Source organism: Limulus polyphemus, unplaced genomic scaffold (assembly GCF_000517525.1).
Source record: "Limulus polyphemus unplaced genomic scaffold, Limulus_polyphemus-2.1.2 Scaffold5579, whole genome shotgun sequence".
NCBI lineage: Eukaryota > Metazoa > Arthropoda > Merostomata > Xiphosura > Limulidae > Limulus > Limulus polyphemus.
This window is the reverse complement of record NW_013671189.1, coordinates 25,096-40,539: the sequence shown is the minus strand read 5'-3', so window position 1 is coordinate 40,539 and position 15,444 is coordinate 25,096. Positions and strand designations below refer to the sequence as shown.

Below are 15,444 nucleotides of genomic sequence, written 5' to 3'. Positions count from 1 at the left end.
AGCTTCAAACAAACAAACATTTTTTGAAAAAATGTACTATTACTGTGTTGTTTTATCAAGAATATAATTTCGCCAGTAAGTAGGATTTTTTTCCACAAAAACATTAAAACATTAAAAATTTTTACTAAAGAGTCTTTTTAATAGGCGTTATAAATCATGTTATTCAAAACTATTTAAACGAAAAGAGTCTTTCTACACAACCTAGCTGGAGAGTTGCTGGATAGCATATTTCTTAGGCCTGCCAAATACAGGAAACACGTATTTTAAGCTATAATCTTAATGTTTATATTTTGTTCAAAAGTAAAATAGAATATTGAAGATGGGCATAAACACTGGTGTGGAGTTGGAGTGTGTATGGTGGCTCGAAGTGCGCCCGGGACAAGTACCCCTCCCTGCCCCCTTCCCTACGCTACTGTAAGTACTATATTTCTTGTTTTTTATGTGTATTCTTCATTTATTGTTATAAAAGTAATTAAAATAAAAAATAGGAATTAGGTCAGATAAGGTAAGATTAGGTAAGATAATGAATAATAATAATAATAATTTTTCACGAAGTATGCTCGCGAGGACCTCGTGCGTTACGTAATTCAATATGGGAACGTGAGCTGCACGTTCGTCGAGTGACACTGAAGCGTTTTTTTATTTGCAAGCATCAAAAATTTAAAGAAACTTTTTTATTTTTTTCTTTATATAATTCTTTTGAGAATCCTGGGGGTTAGCAAGCCTACTTATAACTACATATTTTAATAAAATAATACTCAAAGAGAATATTCAAGAAAGAAGGTACTTATTAGTGTTTTACTTAATCGGTGTTCGTGGTGAATTTATACCGCTGTTCATTTCAGGAAATCAGAAAAAGCAAAATAAACATTATACATGTCCATATGTACTTGAGCATAAAACATTGACGTTTATAAATGAATGTTTAACAGTTTTGATAAGTTAACTCAAAATACATGCAGCTACTTCTCGGTCAGCTTTATTACAAGAATATACTTACTAACTTTTAATAAGAAATAATAATAAAACATCATTTCAACAGATTATTTTAACAATAAAAGTTCAGTTCTTTTTTTATTGATAACTTGAGAATTCAAATATCCTTACAGGAAAGGTTGCACTATTATGTAGATAGTTTACATGTTAGGTAAAAAGAGAAGTAAAACACCATATATTACTCCGGAAAACATAATTGGCTTTATTTAAGCTGACGTTTCGTAATTACGGCTTCATCTGGGCAAACAAAGCACTTGATAAATCACTTTGTAAATCTTTTGTCTAAACCCATATCAATTATCAGGTGGTTAGGTAGCTCGACTCGCAATCTGCGGGTCGCGGGTTCGAATCCCCGCCCCACCAAACATGCTCGCCCTTTCAGCCGTGGGGACATTATCATGTTACGATCAATCCCACTATTCGTTGGTAAAAGAGTTGCCCAAGAGTTGGCGGTGGGTGGTGATGACTAACTGCCTTCTCTCTAGTCTTACACTACTAAATTAGGGACGGCTAGCGCAGATAGCCCTCGTGTAGCTTTGCGCGAAATTCAAAAACAAACAAATCAGTTATCAAGAATCTTGTTTGCCCCGATGAAGCCGTAATGACGAAACTTGGTTTGAATAAAACCAATTAAGTTTTTTGGAGTAATGGGTCGCGTTTTTACTTCTCTTCTTAAAAGTAAATAGAACTCTCCAGTTTTCACTACAAACTTTAAACTAGCTTATATGTTAGTTTTCAATATATTGCTGACTATAGAAATTTATTGAAAACTTATGCATAAAATATCTTATTGTGGAGATCCTTATTCCAACAAAGATGAACAATATATTAGTCAGAAAAGCTTCGTTTACGTCTGTTGCTGGATGTCTTCTTCACAAACCATCGGCAGGAATGTCAACTTTCTGCGCTTCTCTTTCTCCTCGGGAAACAGATCTAATCCTGCACCTTTCTTCACTACCAAGTTTATGGATTTCTTTGATCTTACCAAGTCCATAACCTAATGAATCAACAGAATAAACTCCTGCTAAAACCTAAATCACAACAACAAATTTCTATCATAACGAAGAAATTAGTAACATAATTCGCAAGTTCATTACGTCACTTCCTACTAATAACACTGGTACATATTTATAAATCCATACTACGTAGTATCATAAAGAAAAAATTTGGTATTTAGCATTTTTAGCCGCAGCATAGTGGCTCATAAAATAGTTCTGAGGTTTTCCAAGTACAAGCTTTTAGCTCATAGCTCCATCTCTTGACCGATTTGAGAATTAATTACAAGATTTCCTCTTGTTAACTTCAACGACACCTTACGCGACACATGGGTCCCAACCTTCTTGGTCTGAAGCCATATATACAGTATATAAAAGTGGACATACCTAGTCCATGAAAACTTTCGATCTAGTGGGAACCTTGTGACTACAGATCCTTCACAAGTGCAGAGATATCTTGCATTATATTTGTTTAGATATAGCTGTCCCTTAATTTCGAACTATTCGCTTGTAGGAGGGGGGGGGGGGTAACCTGTCAGCAGAACTCTCTTCCTGTTCTTAACCGAATATCGCGATTGAATGTCATTTCAAAAACGTGATAACAAGTGAAACTACGGATCGTATTCAGCTTCATCTCACGAACACCTTGAACCTTATAGTTCTCAGCCCGGAACGCTAACTATTAGACCAGGCTCAACCCCCTATCGTAAAAAAATTAATCATTCATAGAATGCAAACTTTCATTTATTTATCGTCTGCTAAAACTCGATGTACTTCCGCGGGGTCTACGAAAGTGTTCTGGTTCAAGAGTAAATAAAACCAAAATTAAGAGTAACAAATATTTTTATTTATTGCTTTTGAAGTTCATATGTCATGCTGTGTTGTAGCCTACAGAGTGCATAATTCGTCTCGTGATTCATGGCGTGCGCACGTTTTACTGACGTCACGACAGTACAAATTGTAACATTAAGCGTCCTCTACGCGATGTTATTTGAGTGTCTAGTGACTGACTGACAGACAACATACCACTGTATAGTGGTGCGAGAGGTTAAAACAAGTGACCCCTCCAGGCAGCCTTCGGACCCCTTTCGGGGAAATCAATGGTATATATTATCTCAATGTTTATGTCTACATAAAAGTTTTAATATTAGCATTGGGCAATATAAACAGACACACGTGCTAGTATATATATTTATATTTCCAGCTTTACCCATTTCTGTTCCTGACAAAAACATTACGCTTCTGGAGAAATCTGAAAGAACCTTGATAGTGTTTTTGTCTATTCAATGTTTGTTTGTTTTTACATGACAGTTTTTTAAGGTCTTAGATTATTAAACCCACAAGTGAAAAGCATAATTTCTTACTATTATACGATTATTGGAAACAAAACATTGTAACAAACATTAATTTTCTGAACTATTGTCAATATCTAGTACAGGACTTACAGATTGGTTTTAATTAACTTTTCCAGCAGCAAATGATTAAAAATTATATATTATCGTTTGTAGGCCAGCCAGGGCCTAATGGTCAATTTGTCCAGATTGTTGATACGAGTATTCATGGTTCGCGTTGTTGTAAAAATACACTCCGGGTTCTGGATATGAGATTACACTTTAAGAATGGCGGTTAAATCTGACTATACGACAACACAAGAGTGGCCCATGACTTAACGTTGAATAACTTTAGACTATTTGCCGTCTTTCTAGTCTATCAGTTCAACTAAAGAGCACGTAGTTGTTGTATAGTTTTGTTCGAATATCCGAAACAATTGTGAAATGTGTTTCTGTAAAACAGTCCAATTGTGAATTGTGTTTCTGTAAAACAGTCCAATTGTCACCTCAGAGACTGTGTTTTTCTTATAGATTAACTTAATAATCTCAATTAATTGAAAAACTTGCTGAACCATTTTTCTTATAAATAAGTTTAAAATGAATAGTTTTATGAGTAATTTTCAAAACTTCCGTAAAACATGCCCGATTGTTTCCAGTTTAACTTCTTTTTTTTTTTACAGTTTAAAAAAAGGACCGTCGGAGATGCCGGGTTATTTTATCGGATCCGTGGTATCCGGTGGTTTGGCAGATAAAGCAGGTGTCCAAGTTGGAGATCAGATAACGGATATGAATGACCACAGCCTTAAGAACCTTGAACTTTCGCAGGAAAGTTGTTTTTCAACAGAAAAGAATAAGACTAAAAACTATCCAACTAATATATGTGTCGAGAGAGACATTTTTGTGGAAATTGTGAAATGTGTTTCTGTAAAACAGTCCAGCGCCAAATAAATTGCAATAACTAAGAACCAGACAAAAATGAAAACATGATAACCAGTCCTAAACCCATTTAACTCACTAACACTAACACAGCATGTACACGTGACAACTAGTCCTTAATACATTCCACTTACCAACAGTAACACAACGTATACACGTGACAACCAGTCCTTAATACATTCCACTTACCAACAGTAACACAACGTATACACGTGACAACCAGTCCTTAATACATTCCACCCACCAACAGTAACACGATGTATACACGTGACAACAAGTCCTTACTTTCACTTACTAACAATCAATCATGTACACGTGACAACAAGTCCTTACTTTCACTTACTAACAATCAATCATGTGTACGTGACAACCAGTCCTTAATTTATCTTACTAACAATCAGTCATGTGTACGTGACAACCAGTTCTTAATTTCTCTTACTAACAATCAGTCATGTGTACGTGCCAACCAGTCCTTACTTATACTTACTAACAATCAGTCATGTGTACGTATCAACCGGTCCTTAATTTCACTTACTAATAATCAGTCATGTACACATGACAACCAGTCCTAAATTTCACTTACTAACAATCAGTCATGTGTACGTGACAACGAGTCCTTAATTTCACTTACTAACAATCAGTCATGTGTGCGGCGTGTCAACCAGTCCTTAATTTCACTTACTAACAATCAGTCATGTGTACGTACGAACCAGTCCTTAATTTCACTTACTAACAAGCAGTCATGTGTACGTACGAACCAGTCCTTAATTTCACTTACTAACAAGCAGTCATGTGTACGTGAACCAGTCCTTAATTTCACTTACTAACAAGCAGTCATGTATACGTGACCCATCGATGTGGATTCCTGCACGTGGTACCGACCTACCAGGTGAGGCTCAGTTTATATATTTAATATTCTCTGGAATCCGAACATCCACTCACGTGTTTGCTGTGCTTGACGACCCATGAAAGGGAGTAGAAGATCCTGGTAGTTGAGTGGTGTATAGGTAACTGCTATACACCACCTTGCAGGATTGGTCTTTGGGTATCCCCCTAATGATAATCAGTTTGTCTTTTGTGGCTAGTGTCAGATGTTCTCAACAGGTGTTGTGAATGTTAAGTTCAGTGCTGGTGTATGGATATAGTACACATGATATCCTGGGGTTGCTATACTATCCGAATATAACAGTGTAAGGTGCTCCCTTGTTGGACTCCATGGTCAGTGGAGTCAGTTTGTACTGAAGCTCTTTTCTTTGTTATAGAGACCCAAAATAATGAGAATACAAAAAAAAACAATAATTGACAAAAAAATGTGGCATACAAAACACTTTGATACAACACAGTTTCTACCTCCTGAAGTTCCTGTACCTCAAAGACTTTGATACAACACAGTTTCTACCTCCTGAAGTTCCTGTACCTCAAAGACTTTGATACAACACAGTTTCTACCTCCTGAAGTTCCTGTAACTCTTTTTCTTATTTCTCATTCAATTTCAGAAAAATCTCTTAGTTGGATGTCTTCCCTTTTCATCCAAGATGGATTAGAAGGGCTTGCCAGCTCTCTGAGGTTAACTAAGAAATTAAGATGTGGAGACATATTGGTTAAAACATTCTGATCAAAAGATGGCAAACTTTTGAGGTTAAAGTCCATTGGGGACATACTCCCCATGTTGTTTCCAACGTCAAAATATCTTGCTGTGGGCCTTTAACACGTGCTCATGTTATGGCAAATATCAGTACAGATATCAGTGTCAGCGACTCGTGTTGTGTTAACTTCTTTGGTTTCCATCCCTCATACTTTCAAGCATGCCCAAATGGATGGAGGAGAAAAATGTACAGTAGTAAAGACTATCAACATTTCATATCCTTAGGTGAGAAAATTGGTAACACTTTTTTACAACATGGACTTATGCTACTGCATGCTGTTTGACTACTACAGTAGGGGTGCACACAGATCTCTTATCTTCACTTGCAAAGTGTTTCTCTAACCACGTTAGGGGCTTTTTGGATAAACAAGTAGACAGTCCACGTCTACTCCCTTCTGTGTTCCCACCTCTGATAACAGTGAGTGGTGAGGTCCACTTCCATTAGCTCTGAAGTAAAGGAACATTATGCAGTCCAGCCTCAATCACTAGAATCACATTCGTCTGATGGCTACTCACCTCTTTGATTCAAACAGGATCCATGAGGTCAATGATCCTACTACAAGTAAAGAACAACAAAATGGTAATAAATCAAAATGTAAAGACTTCCCACCTAGATCTCCAACACACTCTAGATACAAGTGGCTATTCTGATACACGGTACTGTCGAGGTTTATGCTCTAATTTAGATTGATTGATTCTTACCATTTTTTGTGTATCTCTTAAAGGATGCATTCCTGGAACTACTGATAATGTTAACACTCAGCAGTTTTCCTTATACAGGAAAGACAGGATGTGTAATGGGTGGATCTTAGAGGTGTTATGTTGCTGCTGACATATTAGCATGCACACCCTATGACTCTACTCCATCAATAAACCACTGAAGGATGTTAACATCTGTGCCTCTATTGATTGTACCACCACAGTTTGTTTGCTTTACCTATCTGTGTCTCTATTGGTTGTACCATCACAGTTTGTTTGCTTTACCTATCTGTGTCTCTATTGGTTGTACCACCTCAGTTTGTTTGCTTTACCTATCTGTGTCTCTATTGGTTGTACCATCACAGTTTGTTCGCTTTACCTATCTGTGTCTCTATTGGTTGTACCACCTCAGTTTGTTTGCTTTACCTATCTGTGTCTCTATTGGTTGTACCATCACAGTTTGTTCACTTTACCTATCTGTGTCTCTATTGGTTGTACCACCTCAGTTTGTTTGCTTTACCTATCTGTGTCTCTATTGGTTGTACCACCTCAGTTTGTTTGCTTTACCTATCTGTGTCTCTATTGGTTGTACCATCACAGTTTGTTCACTTTACCTATAACTAGAAAAGAATTTTGATCACGCAAACCTTGATGATCTTATCACCCTTCTTCATCCTTGGAGACTTTAATGAAGAACATGACCCACTCTGATGTGGCGCAGGTATTGATGAGAGGAGTTATTTTGTCAAGCATATGCTCTCAGATCACAACGTTTATTACTTCGTACTTGATTATCTACTTATTTCCATGCTCTAGGTCAGTCTTTACTGCAGTAGATCTAGTGATTAATAATCTTTCTGTTCTTTCCTGTTTTTCTTGGAAGATGGACAAGGATCCCTGAGGCAGTGATAATTTTCACATCATTCTGAGAGTGATTGGTCACAGTCAATATCATCTAACTCATGTGCCATAGTAAAAGCTGAAGAGGGCTAATTGGCCTTCCTTCATCACTCTCTCAGAGGTTTATCTTGTTGTCACTAATCTACCCTCTGTTAATGACTGCATGGAGCCAGTGCCTGATTATATTGCTCAAGCAACTGTTTTTCAATCCCTAAAAGCTCGAGATATTCCCAATGGCATCCTCGTTCATGGAAGACTCCTGAGTGCCAACTGGCAAGGAAGGCTCCAAAATGGGTCTAGGATATCTTCTGCAGATATCTCACTCTTCCCAATCACGTGGCTTTTCAACAGGCTCATTCTCATGCTTGGAAGGTCAAACGTTTAAACTAGAATACATCTTGGATTAATTTCACTCCAAGTAGCTTTTCCGCCACTAGGTTCAAAGTCGTTTGAGATATAATTCAAAAGATGAATGAGAAGCATACCTCACATCGTTATTCGATCTTGCAACTCAATGCCCAACAGATTGCTGATTTACAGGGTATTGCATTTCTCACAATTCCAATATATTCACCTCTTACCCTTCTTCCTTGGTCATCTGGACAAGGGCTGAAAGAGCACCGCTTTATTTTTGGCATGATCATCTATTTAAATGTAATCGACCACTTTGATGTAACGTAAAATTTCTCTAAACAGGTTTGGTAATACATCTGTTGGACCAGATTATATTCATTATAATATGCTGTGTTATGTCTTTGCTTCCACTCCTGGTCTTTTTCTTAGTTGTTTAGCATTGGATTTTGCATAACAAGGATTTTACAGATGCATGGCGTCAGACTTTTATCATCCCTTTTCTAAACCTGAGAAGGATCCGTGATTCCTATGGTTTTTGTCTAGCTGTCTCTGTAAAGTTTTGGAGAGAATGGTTAATGCTAATCTTTTTGGTTTCCTTGAATCAAACAAAAAAACCTTCGCTCACCAACTCAGTGTGGTTTATGTATACAGAAATCTACTATTGACCAGTTCAAGTGGAAGAAACGTTATTAAATTTCAGTATCTAGGTGTTTACTTCTACTGAGTTCCAGTGGAAGAAACGTTATTAAATTTCAGTATCTAGGTGTTTACTTCTACTGAGTTCCAGTGGAAGAAACGTTATTAAATTTCAGTATCTACGTGTTTACCTCCATTCAATCCCAGTGGAAGAAACGTTTTAGATTTCAGTATCTAGATGTTTACCTACATTCAATCCCAGTTGAAGAAACGTTTTAGATTTCAGTATCTAGATGTTTACCTCCATTCAGTTCCAGTAGAAGAAATGTTAAATTTCACTATTCAGATGCTTACCTCCATCTAATCAGTGAAAGAAACGTTAATTTCAATAACCAGTACTTACCTCCATCCTATCCCAATGGAAGCAGTGTTATTTATTTCACTATTCAGATGCTTACCTCCATCTAATCAGTGAAAGAAACGTTAATTTCAATAACCAGTACTTACCTCCATCCTATCCCAATGGAAGCAGTGTTATTAAATTTCACTATTTATGTTGCTTACCTCCATCCAATCCCAGTGGAAGGAATACAAATGTGCGTGTCGCCTTTTCCTTCTAGACTTTGTGTTTCTGAATCAAGACTTTTCTATAAGATTGAGAAAAAAGTTATTCTGCATTTGTCCTTTACTTCATTACAGATGTCATAATCGTAAACATGAGTTAACATAGAGCAGTAAACACTATTATTATTTCAAATCTCAAGAAACTTGAACTATCGGTCATTTTATAACACTTATACTCCATTTCTTTAAATTAGAGGGACTTAAATTAATAACTTAATTGGGGCGAGTTTCGAAATACCTGAGTAAAGAACCTCAAACAGAGGTAATTTACCAACAATATATTAGAAGGCGCCAAACTCTTGAAGGAAATACCTGCACAGGAGCTACCTGTGCATAACTGACCCTGATTTTTAGCTGATAGTCTATTGAATAGTGTTAATTTACCCGAATTAATATAAATTATGCAATAAAGAAACAACTTAAAACTGTTAGAAAAAAAACAAAATTAATAACACACTTTGAATCCCACCCAGTGGCACAGCAGTACGTCTGGTGGCTTATAATGATAAAAAACTAGGTTTCGATACACATGTTAGGCCCAGCACAGCTAGCCCATTGTGTAGCTTTGTGCTTAACTACAAACAAACACTCTGGCTCTATGGACGGTTATAAGAGTTATGGTCAAGTTTCACTGTTTGGTCATGCAAGAGTAATTGATGGTGAATGCTGTTGATCCAAACAATAAAGAGAACTAGTAAAATAAACCAGATGATTGTAGTTGTAGATCAGCAAACACACAATAAAGAAAACTGATAAAGTAAACTGAAAGGTCGTAGTTGAAGGATCAACACTATATTTTATGGTGTGTGGAAGCTCCCAAGATGATCGTTTTGGTTGTGAATGGTAAAGTGAAGCTGTAGTGAGAGAAAGTATATTAGTATTTTTTTTCATTTTTTTTTAAATCATTTTTTTTCTCATATCTCGGAATATAAATTTGTTGATAATAAACGAAAGCACACATCGTTATCATAGGTAATGAATAGATTATTTAAATTTGTAATAGAAGACTGGAACAGATTTTAAGTTTTGTAGGATAAAATACACATTAAAAATGGTTCTTTCGAGTACAGAACTTCACGTTAAGTTATCAAAACAATTATTATGTTGCGAGATTTAAATGTCAAAATTATCTTTCAGTACTAGCATGAGATTCCAAACCAAAACCACAGCAAACAAATTCCTTTCATATCAAAATGAACAACTGAAACTACAACAAGGGATACTCCTTTTGTATCAAACTGAACAGTTGAAATTGCTGTAAGGGATATACCTTTGTATTAACTTGAACAGTTGAAACTGCTACAAGGGATTCATCTTTAACACCAAATTGGGCTGTTGAAACTACAACAAGGGATACTCCTTTTATATCAAATTGGACTGTTGAAACTACAACAAGGGATACTCCTTTTATATCAAATTGGGCTGTTGAAACTATAACAAGGGATGCTCCTTTTATATCAAATTGGATTGTTGAAACTACAACAAGGGATGCTCCTTTTATATCAAATTGGACTGTTGAAACAACAACAAGGGATGCTCCTTTTATATCAAATGGGACTGTTGAAACTACAACAAGGGATGCTCCTTTTATATCAAATTGGACTGTTGAAACTACAACAAGGGATGCTCCTTTTATATCAAATTGGATTGTTGAAACTACAACAAGGAATGCTCCTTTTATATCAAATTGGACTGTTGACACTACAACAAGGGATGCTCCTTTTATATCAAATTGAACTGTTGAAATTTCAGAACAACGTGGTCTTCAGTGATATGCTTAACTTCTTGAAACTGATGATAGAATAAGTAAGACGATTCCCATTTCAGAAATTGTGATAGCTTGATGGACAGACACTATGTTTCTTTCTTTGTTGTTGTTTTATTACAAATTTGTATAATGGTTATCTGCGCTGTGCCCATCACAGTGATCGAACCCTGAATTTTAGAGTTATATGCTCTTAAGCTTACTGTTGAACCATCGAGATACACATAAAGTCTGTCTTGGCCAAAATGTTTGCATGCTGTTCTATACTGGTGTTATTATCTAAATGCATGAAGTAGTCATTGAGTAAATGCCCGAGTAATAACAGGTAAGGTAGTTTACGATCGGACAGACATGCAAGAGTTGTTATTCTGGTCTGTACAAGTTGTTTTGAGCATTTCTTCGTAAAAACGCATATAAAAAGGTGTGCTTTTGATACTATCGTTTTCGAAACAGATCAATGCTTTATTCAGAAAATTTCTCTGTACTTGGTGTAGAGTTATGCCTCGTCACGTATCAGAAGTTATAGGGCGTCAAATTGTTTCACTGTCCAGAAATGGGATGAAGCAAATGGACATCGCCAGAGCAGTAGGGTACCCCCAGTGTACTGTATCCAGAATCCTGAAACGTCATCGGACTACAGGAAACGTTGTTCCAGGAAAGTCTACAGGTAGACGCCGCAAAACTACTGCCCGAGATGACCGTGTTTTGATCATGTTAGCACATCAAGGTTGAAATATATCTTGCAACACCTTATGACAGCAATGGCATGAACACATTCATTCCAGGGTATTCAGAAGCACAGTGAACAGGAGACTGACCTAACAAGGTTATTTTGCAAGATGGGCTGTTTGCAATTCGATATCAACCAGAATTAACCGCCGCCACCATGCTAATTAGGCAAGGTAGCATGCCCAACTTACAGTTAAGACACTGGAACATGTCATCTTTTCAGATAAGTCTTGTTTCTGGCTTTTTAAAGCTGATGGTGGGATTCGTGTTTGTTGTTTGCCTGGATAACAGATGAGGGAAAACTGTCTTTTCCACATGGAACACATAGGAGGTGCTGCAGTACATGTTTGGGCACCGTTTAACCAAGGTGGAAAAATTGCTCTTCATATCCTACAGGGAAACGTCAATGGCACCTCCTACATATATCACATGGAGACTATATTTCTGCCAAATCCAAATACTAGTGCAAGGTTTGGCAATTGAGCAGGAAAATTGCTAACCACGACTCTAATCCATTTACTGTAGCCAAGTTAAAGTGCCTTCTAGTGACAAGTTGAGATAAAATCACGGTGGATTACATCAATAACCTCATCGACAGCATGCCATATCGCCTTGCAGAGGTTATTAGAGTACGAGGAAGACCAACCCAATACTGAACGTTTAATATGAACTGTTATAAGGTAACAGACGCTATTTATAATAATTTAGTGTTATATTTTGTTATTATATATGTTTTGGTAAGGTTTTGTTGTGATAATTGAAATGTTGAATTATACACCTTTGCACAGGAATCTGATAAAATTGTTTGCTTCTTTAATAAATCGTTCATGATGTCAATAGAACCTGTTTTATTATACAAATTATACTTGTAGATGTTTAATATAACATACATTTCTCAGTTTGACAGCACTAAATGTATTTGTATTCCACCTTAATAATAATGATCTTACTTGTTAAAAAATATGCAAACATTTTGGCCAAGACTGTACTTTAAGGAATGACATTTTGTTGCTGACGATCGTTCACGATATTTATCCATATCTGGTTTCTCAGCAATAAGTACCCTTTCAGTATGTTTCTTTTATGTTCACGAAAATTCGCAAGGTTTTAGTAAGCATTAAGAGGCATTTGTAGACATAACATTGTAATTTTTAATAAAGTATTTTGCACTAAAAATTTCTCCGTGAATATATTGAGGAAAGTGTTGACTGCTCCGAACACAACATGTCAAGTTTCATTTGTGCAGTCTCTAAAACTTCCTGAACAAATTTCAAAAAGTTCATAAATATACCCATATTCTAAACGATAATTCAGATCGTTCGTGACATATATCCACGTCTGTTTTCTTAGCAATAAATAATCTTAAGTAGAGAAACTGTACTTTAACTACTTACATTCACTGACAGTCCAGAAGTATTTGTAGATGTATCGGAAGTGATTCCGGCTGTGTCTTCTTGGTCATCTTTCGGCTTCCTGCGGAAAAAAAAAATGAAACACCTCAGCCTTCTGGCGGGGAAAGAAATTGTAGATGGCCCGAACTTAAAGTTAGTCATCGGTGTAAAAAAATATTATTCACAACTTTTCAACAAAATAACTAGTAATGTCATTTTACTGATATTTGTAAACTATCCAGATTTTACCTATTTTTATTAAGTATACAAGCAGAGAGCGAAAGAGGGATTACTTTTCCAGAGCTGGATGTTGCGTAGATGTTGATGATTGATCTGGATCATATTTTGGCTCTGATGTTGATGTTTGATCTGGATCACATTTTGAATCTGATGTTTGATCCGGATCACATTTTGGATCTGATGTTTGATCTGGATCACATTTTGGCTCGGATGTTGATATTTGATCTGGATCACATTTTGGCTTTGATGCTGATATTTGATCTGGATCACATTTTGCCTCTGACGTTTCGTCTTTAAATGGATGAGAAGTAGACTTCTTCTCTTCTGGGACCGTGGAACCAATGGTGGGTTGGAGTTCATCATTAGATACATCTACAGGCACACATTTCAACCACTGATATATACTGTTGTTTTCTTCTCTTGGTGGTTTGTGAACATTGATTTCAGCTCCTGATGGATCATGACCTTCAATTTCATCTTTGTTCTCTTCTCCTAATGTTTCATGATCCTTTCTTTCTCCTCTTGATGATTCGTGAGCCTCATCGTTCGAGTCGATCTGTTCGGAATTTGGCTGACCCTCGTGATCTCCATTAATTGGCATTGCTTCTGCAAGTGTTTTATCATTAAACAAAGTGTCTGAGTTGCTGTATTTTTGATGCAATGTTTGACTGAAACCAGATCTTCTGGACTTCGATTTCATGTTTGTCATCAACGTAGGAGAATAACTGGCAAAATACGGAGAAAAAAGCTTTAGTACAATTTACGTTTAAACAAATCACAGGTTGTCAACACTAACTCCATGTGTGTGTGTGTCTGTCTGTGATTTTCTTATAGCAAAGTCACATCGAGCTATCTGCTGTGTCTACCGAGGGGAATCAAACCCTGATTTGAGCGTTGTAAGTCCGTAGACTTACTGCTGTGCCAGCAGGGGAACCATGTTTGTGTATTTTGTTGTCCGATTTTTTTTCAATTTTATTTATTTTAATATAAAATTGTAACAAAAAATAAGTTTAATTAATGTGTGAAGTCTGAGCACGGTACAAAACGTTTAATGTACGAAGTCTGACCACGGTACAAAACATTTAATCTGATAAAGAAACGAAGTTCATCTTCAGTTAAAAGTGATTTTCAATTGAATTGTAAGACCAAATGAACTTTGAGCTTTGAAGGTCAAATGGACTTGTAAAGAAGTATATATAATAGTTAGAGGTTAAGATATAGTAAAAACACAGAAAATCTTTTGGTGGCTAAAAAAAGAGGATTTCACAAAGACTCAATAACTTACATTTGTGCTGAAAGGAGAAAGAGTGCAACATCATAACCAGAAAAAATAATGAGACTATTTTTACAATTAATGTTTTGAAAGAGTAATAAATAAAAAACATCCACGTTACTCTACTCACTCTTTCACGGAGCTATCTGCAATAGCTGCAAGAGAAGAAAAAAGAACGTTATTTAGCTTTTCATCATTCTTCATAGCTGGATAAAATAGGCTGGAGATTACCAACACATTCAATGATTGATTTGGTTATTTATACAGTATCGATTAGTTTGACTATGTACAATAATCTTCTAAGCTGAAATTCAGAATCAAAAACATTATTTTTCTGTATTACAGAATTGGGGGAAAACAAGACAATTGTACGTTTCACAATTACATAATTTATCACGACCTGATGATGCCTTTACTGGCATGGTCAGAATAAATGATGTATTTGTGAAACGTACAATTTGTCTTATTTTACTTCAGTTCTGTAACTTTTGAGTTTCACCAAGTACCGACGGTTTCAAGAATCAATTATATTTTTCTGTATTCCTTTACATCGAGAAATTTTACTATTTTAGGAACAACTGGTTCTCTAGGCACATTATTTCAAGCAATCTTACTTTTTAACCTTAAGAATGACTAGTTTTCTATACACGTTACTTCAAGCAGTCTTACTTTTAACCTTAAGGATGACTGGTTTTCTAGGCACATTACTTTAAGCAGTCTTACTTTTAACCTTAAGAATGACTGGTTTTCTACACACATTACTCCAAGTAGTCTTACTTTTAACCTTAAGAATGACTAGTTTTCTAAACATAATACTTCAAGCAGTCTTACTTTTAACTTTAAGAATGACTAGTTTTCTAAACACATTACTTCAAGCAGTCTTACTTTTAACCTTAAGAATGACTAGTTTTCTAAACACATTACTTCAAG

The 15,444-nt window shown here is 36.0% G+C and overlaps 1 protein-coding gene across 1 annotated transcript in view; it reads right to left on the bottom strand.

Annotated features, from left to right (window-relative positions):
- The window catches only part of LOC111089212 (proteoglycan 4-like), a 21,472-nt gene extending 6,276 nt beyond the window's left edge, over window positions 1-15,196 (bottom strand). The window contains exons 1-7 of the mRNA XM_022401287.1: window positions 15,184-15,196; window positions 14,645-14,669; window positions 13,295-13,966; window positions 13,005-13,083; window positions 9,057-9,139; window positions 8,896-8,902; window positions 1,877-1,993 (exon numbers count right to left, since the gene is read on the bottom strand). Of these exons, the coding sequence (XP_022256995.1) occupies window positions 1,877-1,993; window positions 8,896-8,902; window positions 9,057-9,139; window positions 13,005-13,083; window positions 13,295-13,950 (942 nt within the window). The 5' untranslated portion in view covers window positions 13,951-13,966; window positions 14,645-14,669; window positions 15,184-15,196. The remainder of the gene's footprint in view (window positions 1-1,876; window positions 1,994-8,895; window positions 8,903-9,056; window positions 9,140-13,004; window positions 13,084-13,294; window positions 13,967-14,644; window positions 14,670-15,183) is intronic.
- Window positions 15,197-15,444: the final 248 nt, after the last annotated feature.